At 40.6% G+C, this 15,034-nt stretch overlaps 1 protein-coding gene and 1 long non-coding RNA gene across 2 annotated transcripts in view; one reads left to right on the plus strand and one right to left on the minus strand.

The window, feature by feature from the left end:
* GALNTL6 (polypeptide N-acetylgalactosaminyltransferase like 6) overlaps positions 1-15,034 on the plus strand; it is a 1,232,148-nt gene that overhangs the window by 1,144,579 nt on the left and 72,535 nt on the right. Inside the window, exon 10 of the mRNA XM_002709470.4 lies at positions 11,979-12,200. Coding sequence (XP_002709516.1) covers positions 11,979-12,200 — 222 coding nt within the window. The remainder of the gene's footprint in view (positions 1-11,978; positions 12,201-15,034) is intronic.
* Positions 1,670-15,034, minus strand: part of LOC127490267 (uncharacterized) — a 76,660-nt gene continuing 63,295 nt past the window's right edge. Inside the window, exon 5 of the long non-coding RNA XR_011386866.1 lies at positions 1,670-2,257. This is a non-coding gene — a long non-coding RNA (uncharacterized lncRNA). The remainder of the gene's footprint in view (positions 2,258-15,034) is intronic.

A 15,034-nucleotide genomic window follows, 5' to 3' on the forward strand; every position in this document is an offset into this window, starting at 1 on the left:
CTTGTAAGCAGCTGTGGGCAACTCTAGCAAGCAGAGCAGAGTGTGTGCCGTGGGGCACCGAAGACAGGCGCGTGTCAACGCCAAAAAATAAAAAGAAAGGGGGAACAGTGGGGAGCAACTCGGACTAGACTAAGTTACTGGAATTAAGACTTATTCTATGCATCTGCTCTCCCACAATATGGCACTGGGAGAGGAGTAAACAGCTTCTACGCAGCTGCCTCCAGTTCAACCAATGACCTCCAGGAGCTGATCCTGCTCCTGATTGGAGGAGAGCAGCGTACTCGTCGTGTGGGTAGCAGAGTTGGGATTGGTGGAAGAGGACTATAAAGGAGGAGAGAGACAACATGCACCAGGAACATCTAAGGGGAACATCCGGATAACATCTGAGCATGAGCAGCCCCCGAGAGAGCCGGCCGGCGGTGTGCCGCTCCCCCGCGGAAGTGGGGAAAGTGGCAGGGGGCCCGCCCCTCCACAGAGGCGGAGGGACGGCAGCCAACCCGGGAAGAACCAGCAGCAAACCCGGGAAGGGCCGAGCAGACAAAAGAACAACACAGGGTCCTGTGTCGTTCCTCTGTGAAGAGGGGGATCAACAGTTATCTACAGCTTTCTGCTGTGCAAAACAGAAAGTGAGTCAGTCCTCAAGCTATGGGGACAATATTCAGAATTTCTTAGGTTATCACATGAGGACAAGCATTTTACATAAGAGTTTGTTTACAGCTACTGGAGTACATTACAGAGTAAATATAATATTTAAATCATGAACATGGTTATTTACATGATAATTAGATGTGATTAATCATTACTTTTACATTGTCATTGTTAATGAAAGTAAAATGGAATTTATTTTCTATTTCCTATGGCACCTCTTCCAATCTGTTTTTGGTTACTCTTCTTTCTACCTAGAGCACTTTGGCACTTTATGCTGTTATTTAGCATTTATATAGCTTTCTTTGTTCAAAGCACTGAGAAACAAACTACATGGTGAGTTCTATTTGTGGAGTAAGGGGGAATTATAATTGCATTTTTATCATTAACTCCATTAGAACTGAACATTTTCCTGCATTCATAACTCCACTAGAGCCTGAAAAAGAAGAAAGCTTGCTCAGACAAAATAGGTCCCTGCTGCTACAAAATTAAGAAACTGAAATTTAAGTAAATTAAAATATTTTGGGATGCCATAGTCTCAATACTCAAAAATGCAACACTTGCGAAGAAGAACAGGGCTGGGCGCTTTGCTTTATAACTCTGCTTCCAAGCTCCCAGTTGGATGATGCAGCCACAGGAGATCATCGGTAGAAGGAACTCATTTTGTGGAATTAGCTTCTTCCCATGAGATATGTGAATACACACTGACACTGTGCTTGAGGCCTCTGCTATTTCATTTTCATTTAGTCACTCTTGTTTCTAATAGTTTACTGGTTAATGGCAAGAATTCCATTCCCAACTGCAATTTCAGCCCAAGTTTACCTCTTATTTCATAGTAGTTGAGGTAGAGAAAGTATTTCCACTTGATGTTTTTTAAACTGAATCACAGTCAAAAAACAAAGGCAACTTTATGGTATCTGGATATTTTGATGTTCTAATTCTGAAAACAGTTTATAGAAAGAAAATTTCACAGATTATCTAAGCTTTAGACACACATGATTGTTTATGTAAGAATCCTGCAATGAGCATTTAGAAGCATAAATATATTTTTATATTTTGAAAATGTAAAAAAACAAAAATTCAACTGAAATCATAACAACTAGAATTAACATTTGTAGCCCCATTTGCTGTAGCCACAGTTTGAATGCTTACTGTGGATGTTCTCATGACTCCTGATACTCCCTGTCTGATGATGAGAAATGCTGGTTGTGATTTATAAAATTAGCAAATGGATTAGTAATAATCACCTAGAAACAAGGTCACACTTCCTTTCATATCCAAATTGTGATGTCATATGACACTACGGACTTGATTGCCAGAAATGATCTTCCTCTGGTAGTCCCACGAGTGTCTAAATATCCCCCAAAGTCTCACATATCCTTTTGTCAAAGCAGTACATTCCTTGATTTGCTGTTCTACCTGCTGTTTCTACTTCTGTTCTCTCTCTCCTACCTTGGAAGCTGTGGAGAAGACACATCATCAGCACGACCCACAATAAGAGTGTGAACTTCTAGCTGGCAGCACTGTCTCTGAAGGACCCAACTCTCCAGTCTTCAAAGTGCCAGAATTTCTGTGCTTCCGGGAGTGACTCAGACAGCAAGACCTCTCTGAGCTGTTAAAACATACACATTTTCTTAGACACAAAAGATCTCTATGGTGTCTCTTAACCAACAGCTTCTGGTTATCTCCAGTTTCTGGTTATCTCCAGTTTCTTAGAACTTTAAAAAAAAAATCAAGGAAAATAATTTTATCATACTCTGGTTCTCAATCCCAGACCCACCCATACCTTCCCCCCCAAAAAATCAAACACAGTCTTAAAGGATAAACAAAAACTAAAAATGATATTTTTACTTTTATCCTATCAACCTATTTTTTTCTTCCACAACAAAGACATAAAAGGCATTGCAGCCTCTACCTCATTTTCTTGGACAGCTTGCTTTGGGGGAATCTGATCACCAAATCATGAGGGAGAATATTCAAGCAGCCCTGATGAAGGGTCCTTATGGAGGAAAACAGCCATCCTACCACCAGCAAACACCAATTTGACAGTTATTTCTGCTTAACAGCCTTTCAGCAGTAGCATTTAGCCTAATTTTATCTTCAGGAAAATGATTATCTCAAGTGACACATCAGATACTGAGGCAAAGTTGTATATCAAAGGATTCTGTTAACAGAGTGAAAAGGCAGCTCAGGGGGTGGTTATTTCCAAGAATGGTTAAGAAGCTGCTTGGAAATCTGGCAATGGATCAAATATCTGCTCAGCTTCTCATCCAGCTTCCTGATAATGTACACCTTGAGAGGTAGCAGGTGATGGCTTAAGTATTGGGTACCTGCCACCCATGTAGGACACCTGAGAGACCTGCACTGAGTTCTGGACTCCTTGTTTGGGCCTAATCTAGCTTGGCTGTTGCAGGCATTTGGAGAGCGAAATGAAAGATAGAAGTTCTCTCTCTCTCTCGTTCTCTCTGTTGCTTTGCCTTATAAATAAATAAAAATAAAACTCTTTAAGAAATAGTTCATGTGGAAAAGTGGAACTAAATATGTTTAATTCTTTTTTAAAAAGATTTATTTATTTATTTGAAAGGCAGAGTTACAGAGAGAAAGAGGCAGAGAAAGAGAGACAGGGAGAGAGAATCTTCCATTGGTTGTTTCACTCCCCCACATGGCCACAACGGCCAGATTTGTGCCAATCTGAAGCCAGGAGCTTCTTCTGGGTCTCCCACATGGGAGCAGGGGCCCAAGGATTTGGACCATCTTCTACTGCATTCCCAGGCCATAGCAGAGAACTGGAGCAGAAGTGGAGCAGCCAAGACCTGAACTGATGCCCATATGGGATGCCAACATTGAAGGTAGTAACTTTACCTGCTATGCCACAGCACCGACCCCCTAAATATTTTTATTTCTTAAAAGGCAGTTCAAGGAATGTAAGAAAAAATGTCAAAATAATTTGTCTGATGAGTGACTATTATCTGGACTATATAACAATTTCTACAATGCACGAAAACCTAATGATTGTATACAAGAAATCATTTCTGGGGGCCTGCGCCATGGAGCACTAGGTTAATCCTCCACCTGCAGTGCCGGCATCCCATATGGGCGCCAGGATCTAGTCCCAGTTGCTCCTCTTCCAGTCCAGATCTATGCTGTGGCCTGGGAAAGCAGCAGAAGATGGCCCAAGTGCTTGGGCCACTGCACCCTCATGGGAGACCAGGAAAAAGCACCTGGCTCCTGGCTTCAGATCGGCATAGTCTGACCATTGTGGCTATTTGGAGGATGAACCAACAGAAGGAAGACCTTTCTCTCTCTTTCTCTCTCTCTCATTGTCTGTAACTCTACCTGTCAAATAAATAAATAAAAATCTTTTTTAAAAAATTCATTTCTGGAAGATAATAGTGCAGAAATTATTCTTATGTATAGCCAACTGGTTTTCAACACAGGCATAAAGGAAATACCATGGGTTTTGATAGGTTTTGTTTTTAACATTTGCTTATATATTTGAAAGTTAGAGTTACAGAGAGAAGAGAAACAGAGACAGAGAAATCTTCCATCTGCTGATTCACTCCCCAAATGGTGACAACAGCCAGAACTGGGCCAGGCGAAAGCCAGGAGCCAGTAACCAGGAGTTTCATCCCAGTCTCCTTATGGGTGTCAGCAGTCCAGGCACTTGGGCCATCTTATGCTGCTTTCCCAGGTCACTAGCAGTAAGCTAATCAGAAATGGAACCACTGGGACAAAAACTGGTATCCATTTGGGATGCCAGCATTGCAAGTGGTGGCTTTACCCTCTACATCACAATGCCAGCCCTGAAATGATAGTTTTTTCCAAAAAATAATGCCCAAATAATTGGATATCCATACTCAAAAAAAGAAATTTCACACCTATCACTATATACAAAAATGAACTCAAAATGGATTGTATATCCAAGGATACAATTTAAATATTTCTAGAAAAGAAAATAAAGAAATATTTTGTGAGGTGGGGCTTAGATATGAAAACATATGCACCATCCATAAAAGAAAACAATTGATAAATTTGAACTTCACTAAAATTAAGATCATCCACTCTACAAAGACAATTTTTTTTAATTTATTTGACAGGTAGAGTTATAGACAGTGAGAGAGAGGGAGAGAGAGAGAGAGAGAGAGAGAGAAAGATCCTCCCTCCATTGGTTCACTCCCCAAATGGCCGCTACGGCCGGCGCTGTGCCGATCTGAAGCTAGGAGCCAGGTGCCTCTTCCTGGTCTCCCATGCGGGTGCAGGGCCCAAGCACTTGGGCCATCCTCCACTGCCCTCCCGGGCAGAGAACAAAAAGACAAGAACTGGAAGAAAATATTTGGTAGTCATATTTCTTTTTTTTTTTTTTATGCTCTTTGCACCCAACCTGATTGCCAGATGTCAGGCACACATTCTCCTGGAGCTGCTGCAGTTGAAGAGATGTAGGCCAGACTTGCAGCAATTGGACCTGGGAGTCCCAGTGGCAGCATGCAGTGCACCATCTGGTGGTAGGAGATGAGATGGTGGGGCTGGCCTCAAGTCTGAGAGGCCACCACCCCTACTTGGTTCTTGGGGGCAGAATGCCTTTTTTTTTTTTTTTTTTAACAGGCAGAGTGGACAGTGAGAGAGAGAGACAGAGAGAAAGATCTTCCTTTTGCCATTGGTTCACCCTCCAATGGCCACTGTGGCTGGCGCACTGCTTTGATCCGAAGCCAGGAGCCAGGTGCTTCTCCTGGTCTCCCATGGGGTGCAGGGCCCAAGGATTTGGGCCATCCTCCACTGCACTCCCGGGCCATGGCAGAGAGCTGACCTGGAAGAGGGGCAACCAGGACAGAATCCGGCGCCCCCACCGGGACTAGAACCCGGAGTGCCGGCACCACAAGGTGGAGGATTAGCCTATTGAGCCACGGTGCCGGCATCATATTTCTGACATAAGATTTTCAAGCCAAATAAATAATTCTCATAATTCAATAATAGAACTCCAGTTTTTCAAATGGACAAAAGATTTGAAAAGATGTTTCACCAAAGACAATGTATAACCAGTATTGTACATGAAAAGATGCTTAACATCGTTAGTCATTAGTGAAATGCAAACTAAAATCAGAATGAGATACCATTAGATACTTTTATAATGTCCAAAATTTAAAGCACTTGGCATGCCAAATGTTAGGGAAATTATACATTAAATGATCTCACACTGCTTCTGGGAATATAAAATAACACAACAACTTTGGAAAACAGTTTAGTTAATAGTTTCTTTAAAAGCTAGACATATACATAGTATATAATCTAAACATTCCATTTCAGGATACTTTCTCAAGAGAAATGAAACAAATGTGCAGACTTGGAGGGAGTGATCATAACAGTTTTATTTGGAACAGCCCAAAATTGCAAACAATTCACCTACTCATCAACAAGTAAATGGATAAACAAATTGTATATTCATAGGATTGAATACAAAAAAGGGATACATGTGGCTACATGAATGAATGGCAAAGTAATTACGCTGAGTAACAGAAGCAGGCCATTGTGTTGCAGCAAATTAAGCTGCCACCTGGGACACCTTAATCGCATATCAGAGTGCCAGTTCATGTCCTTTTACTCCACTTCCTATTCAGCTTCTTGCTTGTGCACCTGGGAAGGCACCAGGTGATTGTCCAAATACTTGAGTCCCTGCCATCCACTTGGGAAACAGATGGAGTTCCATGCTCCTGGCTTCAGCCTGGCCCAGTGCAGGCTTTTGTGGGTGTTTGGGAAGTAAACCATTAGATGGAATCTCTTTCTCTGTTGTCTCTCTCTTCTCTCCCTCTCTCTCTCTTCCCCCTCTTTGTCACTCTGCCTTTGAAATAAACAGATTTTTTTAGAAAAAAAAAAAAAAAAGCCAGACAAAACAAAGCACTGTATGATATGATTCTATTCTAGAAAATTCAAATTATACTCTACTAACAAAAGGTATTATCAATGGTTGCCTGGGAATGGAGAGAGGAGAGAGATTTCATAGAGGGAAGGTTTGGAGGTAATGGATATGTTCATTATCTTAATTGTCATGATGGTTTCACTAATATATACATATGTGTCAAAGCGTATCAAATTGTTCAGTTTAAACAGTAGATGAGGTAGGCATTTGGCCTAGCAGTTAAAATGCCTGCTTCTTGTATCAGAGTACCTGGGTATGATACCCACCTGCAGCTCCGACTCAAGCTTCCTGATGATGAACAACAGGCAGCAGATGATGGCCCAAGTACATGCCCCATGTGGGGCACCCAGGCTGAGTTCCTGGTTCCTGGCCCAAACCCAGCTGTTGGAGGCACTTTATAGTGAATTCAGGGGATGAGAATGCTTATTCTTCCTCTCCTCTCTTTCTCAAATAAATGAATTTTTATTCTTAATAATACTGTTTTTAAATTAAGAATACAACCCTTTTTAATGATATGTTGCAAAATCACCTGGGGATGGAGCTGATTTTTGATTCTTTGGCCTGTATCTAAAGACTGTATTAAATGCCATAGTAAAGACATCATAAATATAAAAAATATTTGTTCAAAAATAGAATAGAGATATAAAATCAAAGAAAAATCTAACTCTTGTTCAAATCACCTGTAAACAGCTCCCACAGCCTTGGGGAAGAAGGAAGAGGAAATTGTCTGTCAGAGAAGCCTCCTTTGTAGGGCTGGATTAGCCTCCCCTCCTTATGCTGAAGGTTTCCCACTGACTTCAAAGAAGTCTTCAGATCAGAGAAAAGTAGAGCTCGCAGGAATAATTGTAGCAAGGTTGGGACTCTCTTAAAAGATTCTCTTTTGAGCTGTACCCATGATGACATTATCATATTATCGATGATAAGAGGGCTTCGGGTGGGACCAGTGAGCCACTAAAGCTTGCTTAAGCATCAAAGAGCGGACAAGAAAAGCATTCAAATCAAAGCAGAATTTTTTAAAGTCATAGACTAGTGATGCAATTCCTTGCTGTAGGAGTGACTGTGACAAATAAACTGTTTCTGTTTGAGATTGGCTTTCCTAGCTGTCACTGGTTTGTGGGAGAAAAGCACTAAAAAATATATAGCTAAAGAAAGAGAAATCTATTACCCAAGCTACCGTAATACAATAGCTTAATATTGACACAAATTCAGTGTGTGGATTGGGGTCACAGCGGTGCACATATAATAATCACATGCTGCACAATGAAACAGAAGCATGCTGCTGAAGTGAGGTGGCCTGGATAATACAACGCACGGAACAGCCTTCTGGCCAGAGAAACAACTGATTCTGAAATAATGCTCTGAAAAACTGAACCAATAATAGAACTGGAGGATCTAAGATGTAAATGGAAAAATAATTACTAGATAGATTTATTCAGTTTCATGAACCAGCAGGAAAAATGGAATGATGCTGCACAATAAGGTTGAACATCAGAGCTGCAAATTTGCTCTTATTGAGTGAGCTGGAAATATGATTTAATGTTCCTGGCAAAATATCAATTCAAAGAACTGATGAGTATTAGAAAGATTTTGTATTGGGTAGTGAGAAAGACAGACAGACAGACTTGAATTCTAAAGACCTCTAACGTAGGGCTGGATGTGTTAAGTGTTTTAATATTTGGGCAACACAGAGAAAGGAGAGATTAATGCCAGTTTGTGTTGAATAGAAAAACATGTTGCAATACACAGAGAACCACAGTATTCATAGAAGGTGCTCCGAATAACAGCTTTTACTTCATTTATCATTCAAAAAGTATGAAGGTTTACAGCTTTTAAGAAGAGAAAGCTTTCATTTGTTTTTTACACCAAAAAAAAAAAAATAAATTTATTCCTTAGCTTCTGAAGCTATCTTTCTAAAATAATTATATAACTTCCGTACTAGGTACAGCCACAGCAGGTGTACTTCAATGAGATCATGCCCTCTCCCCCATTCTCCCTTGTCACACAAAGTTGGACTGAATGAAATCCAGCTCACATAAAGACACAGAAGGCCTTGCCCTGCTTATTTTCAGACTAAAGTTAAACCCTGTCCTGTGCATTGTAGCCATGCTGAGCCCTCACCTCTAGCTACCAATTAGCACTGCTGTTTCCTTGAGCTCTGTGACTGCCTCCCTGCTTGCTTCTTACATAGGGGACCAGCAGGATCCCACCTGTTAGAAACCAAAAACAGTGGGGTTGTGTGTTTCTGTTACATCAGTTGTGTGTTATGGCAGGCTCTTCTGCAGAGAACTGCTTGAAACTTTTCTGGAATAATTGCCACAGAAGCAAACAAGCACTATTGTATTGGCAATAACATAAAGATATGGCAGATTCTGCACATACAGTCAGTTTATGAATTTTTTAAAATTTATGGAGCACATTTTTATGCAGTTTATATGTATAAGGAGTAGGGTTGCCAGACTTAGCAAATAAAAATATAGAATGACCAATTAAGTTTGAATTTCAGATAAATAACAATTGATTTTTAGTGTAAGTAGGATCCAATCACTATTAATAATGCAAGTATTAATTGTATTTTAGAAATGTTTATTGTTCATCTAAAATTCAAATTTATGTACCATATATTTTAAATAGCAACTCTAATTGAGATGAATTCAAAGAATTGTAAAGAGTGGATGGTATTAGAAAAATAAGAGAGGGCATTGAGGAGGGAGGACCAATATGGATAAAGACAGGAAGTAGCTGCATTTTTCCAGAGGTGATTAATAAAGCAATTCACATAAACAGTGGTATAAAAAAGCTGGGGATGGTATGTAAAATTTTTTAGAAAAAAGTTATTTAATTTCTCTTCAGGGAATTATTTTGCTTAGCAAACACCTGGAAAGGCCATTTTGGTTGACCATTATGAGCAGGGACATAAGAACATTAGGTTATATGAAAACAACAAAGATAGCCGGCGCCGCGGCTCAATAGGCTAATCCTCCACATTGCAGCGCCGGCACATTGGGTTCTAGTCCCGGTCGGGGCACCGGATGCTGTCCAGGTTGCCCCTCTTCCAGGCCAGCTCTCTGCTGTGGCCAGGGAGTGCAGTGGAGGATGGCCCAAGTGCTTGGGCCCTGCACCCATGGGAGACCAGGAGAAGCACCTGGCTCCTGGTTTCAGATCAGCACGATGTGCCGGCCGCAGCACGCTGGCCGCGCCGGCCATTGGAGGGTGAACCAATGGCAAAAGGAAGACCTTTCTCTCTGTCTCTCTCTTTCACTGTCCACTCTGTCTGTCAGGAAAAAACAACAACAACAACAACAAAGAAATTGTGAATTTATAGGACAGTTCCACAGAGGAGGAAAGTTTTGAAGAGAATGACATTGTACAGGAAGACAAAAGAGAGAAGGAGGAAATTTTGGCCAGAGAAAAATTCCCTACAGCAGCCAAATGATTTGAAAGAACCAGAGTGATCAGTATGTTGCATCATCATCTGTGCTGTTCTGACATTTATGTATCTGCCAATGGCTGAAATCTTCAGTAAAAAATTATACACCTGAGAGTAGATTGAGAGATGAGGAAAAGCGATGGGATAATTCAGATTCATTTAACTTTTTCTTTTACCATTTCTGGCAAGAGATAACTTGGGAAGTCTTGGTTTCATGATTCTGCACATGTTAGCAGAGCTATGAATGTTTGTGTAAGAAATACTGCTTTGTTCCTACCCTATTAGCTCTGTATATCTGAATGTGTTTATATGTGTTCCTATGTAAAGATTCCAATGAATTCAAGTGTGTATATGATTTATTCTGTTCCCTAGGGTGGGTGAGTTTATATTACAATCTATGAGAGACCAATGAAACTTTTCTTGCAATTGCTTGCAATATTTCTTAGTTGTGTTTCTAATGTCTTCCCAAAACTAAATACTGAGTCATGAAAACAGTGACAAATTAATACTAAGTATATATTTCCAGAATAATGACCTCAGAGTGATTATTTGGCCAACCACGTGGATGATTTGGGAATAAGGACTACTCCTTGAAATAATGATTGATACTTTACAAATTTTCCCTCTGGATAAGGAATAGATCTATAATCAAAGATATCATCAGGGATGTTAGAGAATAGCCAGGATGCTTGTTTATGTCTCAATGTTATATAACCCTAATAGCTACAGGGAAACTAGCTATTGCTCCTTTGCAATTACTGTGCTGTTACTCTTTCAGCATCTCTTGAAAAATTACCCACCCCCAAAAAAAGCAATCTGTGATTTACCATTATTCTTAGAATATGTCCATGATTCTGCTGCTTTCTTTGGAGTATCTGAGAAATCCACAAACCTAATGTGCAACTTAAGGTTTTTCAATTTGTGCTACAAGCTGGAGGCAAGGAGACTAGTATTTTCTAGACAAGTGAAATTGTGTCCTCTACCACTTAGCACCATGGAGCTTGAAAGGATGTCTGAATGCATCTCTTCTTCACTAAAGTTCTTCTCAAAGGCCACAGGAACAGTTAACCATGCCCAACACTCTGGCCCTCCAATTTCCAGTCCTATATTCATTCTAGATACTACTCCTAATAGCTCTACTATTCATTATACTTACTGTAGGCTAGGTATTATTCTAACTACCTTTTAGGCATTACCTTACTTAATCTTACTTAATGCGACAACCACCTCCATGGTGTAGGTGCATATTATTGTTGTCATTTTTCAGGTGAGGAAAATAGGTAAGTATTTTGCTCAATCCCCAAACTAGCAGAAGGACTGAGCTTTCTATCTTGAACCCATGTAAGCTCCCACCCCAAATATGTGTGTTTATCTCCATTTTACTTCTTTCACCCCAAGGAAACATCTGTGCAGACGACTGGCTCCTTGGTGCTTCCCAAGTTGTCCATAAATTACAAAGTTCTTATTGGCATTTGTGTTGCACATATAAAGATTCAGAGAACAAAGTTTTGAACTTAGTAATGTCAAGTTCTCTCTCTATTGCTGGTAGAAAGGAATTACAGATTATTTGTCCTCCTTTTTTCCAGGATCCCTGCTTCTTAAAATACTGTTCTCAATTTGATGCCTAAAAGAAACTTCATTCTTTCCAGTTTGAGCTCCTTTAATTCCACATGAAAAATAAAAAATGTGTGGTCATGAAATAACAGGAGGAATGAGAAAGCTGATAGAACTGTGAGCTAAATTGTTACTGGCTCTGATGAATTAATTAATTACCAAATAGGCGATTGAGCCCCATGCCAGAGCAGAATGTGTGCAAAGCTGTAGGCTAATCATGTCAAACTCCTTACAGTTATGGAAACTCTTGCTGTTAATAAGCTGCCAGCCAAAGCTGCTGGAGGTTGTCCGATTTCTTTTACTTTCTTTTTTCAATTTCTGGTGCAATTAAAACCACTCTTTGCATAAGCCAATAAATTACTCTTTTTTTCTAATGCACAGAACCTTAAACGGGTAGCTGAGACCTGGATGGATGAATTTGCAGAGTACATTTACCAACGGCGGCCTGAATACAGGCACCTCTCCACCGGGGACATCTCCGCCCAGAAGGAATTGCGCAAGCAGCTCAAGTGCAAGGACTTCAAATGGTTCATGGCTGCAGTGGCCTGGGATGTGCCTAAGTATTACCCTCCAGTGGAGCCCCCACCTGCTGCCTGGGGGGAGGTGAGGAGAGGTGGCATGCAAGTTTGCATGAGAGTATGTCCGTTTCTCCCAGCCTCAGATGATATGAACGTGTAGCCTCCTCTTAGAAAATTACTAGAGCTCAGGATTCAGCTCTCAGTGTTGATGAACTGACCCAAAACTGCTGCCACTGTTGACTCCCCAGTTTTTTGAAGACATCTGGAAAATATTTTTGAGATTAGTAAAATGATCATAGGATCCTGTAGAGAATGAAAATATCTGTCATGATACTCTGTAAATAAAGGTGACCAGATATCCAGGATAAAATCCCTCACTGTCCTATATGCAGTTTTGTTGCAATTTGCAAACGTCTATACAAGATGATGGAAGGGTTTGGCTTCTTTCCAAATCAGAGCATACTATGCAGATTCATGAAGAAATGCATTTCCATAATGCAGATAGCTATGGGATGTGCAGAAGTTACATTGATTCCTTAAATAAGTACTAACCTTTCCACCTCTGAGTGCTTCTATTTGATTCACTTCATGATCTAAAATGGAAACAGCTGAATAGCCCCAGGTCCCTAATTTAAAATATCTATTTTTTGACATAAAAAAATACTATTGCACAGCTTCAGTTCTATTCAATACTGTTACTATGACCTTTTCCCCGTAGAAAAAAGGTGTGCTAGAACAAGGACTAAAATTGGACAAGGTAGATTTATCCCAGCAATTTAACCTGCTTTTTAGCTGAGGATGTCAGGGGAAATGCAAGCACCGTCCCAGTTCTCCAGCATTTCAGAAGCCCAGAGGTGACTTTCCAGCATTATGGAGAAGCTTTCTCATCATCACACTTGGTATTGTAGTTGTAGGGGTGAGGTTGGGGGGGGGGGGTCAGAAATATTGCCAAGTCAGTATTGATGGCTGTAGCACTGTAAAAAAAAGGTCGCAGGGCATAGTAGTAGAAGAGGCCAGAGTAATCAGGCAGCATTTTGGGGTGAGCTGCCATTATTCCTGGAAAAAGTGTACTCAGCAAGTCATAGGTGCATTGCATGTTTGCTGAGAGAGTCCAAGAATATGCTTTTTTCTTCCTGAACCTGGGACAGCCCACGAAACAGTCAGGTCCTCACTGCATGCTCCATCCCTCCATGTTTTTTATATAGTGGATGTGATTTTGACATTGCTTAAGTCACTTAGTAATTTGGTCTCATTTTTTGCATTTTAAACATCTCATTAAAATTTTCCTGGATTACAAGTAGCATTGGTCCACTAGCATTAGTTTCAACTATCTATCATAGGCTCAATTTATAGCAGTGGAAATTTATTTTATTTTATCTTTTGCTAGCTTGTTTATTTGAAAGGCAGAAAGAGAAACATCTTCCATCCACAGGTTCATTCCCCAGATGTCCACAACTGCTGGAGTTGGGCCAGGACAAAGCCAGAAGCCCAGAGCCTAGTGCAGGCCTCCTACATGGGTGGCAGGGCCACAACTACTTGATCCATCACCTTCTGCTTCCCAGGATGCACAGTAGCAAGAAGCTGGAATTGAGATTAGAGCTGGGACTTGAACCCAGCCACTCCAAAATGTGATGCAGGCATCCCAAGTAACCTCCCAACTACTATACCAAACCCCTACTCTATAGCAGTGAAAATTTAAAATAAACACTATGAGAACTCTCAGCCTAACACGTTGGAAGGCATAGGTGTTTGTTACCCAACAAGGAGTGATTTCCGTCCTAAAGATTTTTGGTTAATATTCTGCTTGCCATTTTTCTATGATGATTTAAATATCTTGCCTAGTGACCAGGGAATACACCTGAAAACCCCACAGTATCATTGTGTGGCTTGCTGCTAGGTAAAAATGTCATCATTTTTTTCTTTGCCTTATATGGAAACATAAATTTTTGTTCAAATCTGATTACAGTTTAAACTGCAATTGACCACATTTTCCCACATTACCTGGCTAAACCATAACCTATATTTATTTATGAAGCACATGATTTAGAAACAAACTCAAACATTCCAGTGTGCTTCTCAAAAACACACAACCTCCATTGCTCTTGATTGCCTCACATCTTGGCATCACTTCTCTTATCCCTGGAGATGTTTCCATTTATCATCACTGGTTTCAATAGTCGGGGCTAGTGCTATGGCACAGCAGGTTAAGACCTGGTCTGCAATGCCAGCATCCCATGTTGGTGCCGGTTCAAGTCTCTGCTGCTCTACTTCTAATCAAGCTCTCTGCTATGGCCTGGGAAGCCAGTGGAAGATGGCCCAAGTCCTTGGGCTCCTGTACCTGTGTGGAAGACCCAGAGGAAGCTCCTGGCTCCTGGCTTCAGATCAGTGCAGCTCAGGCTGTTGGGGCCATCTGGGGAGTGAAGCAGTGGATGGAAGACCTTTTTGTCTCTCTCTCTCTCTGCCTCTGTCTCTCTGTAACTCTACCTTTCAAATAAATATATAAATCTTTCAAAAAAATCAAACAATGAGATCAGATTTTTTTAACACGATTATAAATTTCTTTCCCAGAAGCTCCAAAATAATAAACAAAGATCATAATTAGGCTTAGGAAAGACGAAAATGAAGTTATTTAGTTCAAGGACAAATTGCTTTCAGTTTTGTTTGCTCAGTGAAGATATAGTGCACAGCAAAAATGAATACACAGAAAATAGAAGGGAGGCAAAAAGAAAGAAAATCAACCAGCAACAAGGGTTTTGACTGAAAAACAGTTCTGGAAATATCAATTTCCCAGATTGAATAGATCCTGAGAGACTCATACATTTGAAACATGTGAAACATGGACACTGAAGGCAAGAGGCCAGTGAATGATTTGAAAAGTAGTTTCCTATAAATGAAATTATAAAATGGTGAGGCTATTTT

This window comes from Oryctolagus cuniculus, chromosome 2, assembly GCF_964237555.1.
Source record: "Oryctolagus cuniculus chromosome 2, mOryCun1.1, whole genome shotgun sequence".
In the NCBI taxonomy this organism is placed as follows: domain Eukaryota; kingdom Metazoa; phylum Chordata; class Mammalia; order Lagomorpha; family Leporidae; genus Oryctolagus; species Oryctolagus cuniculus.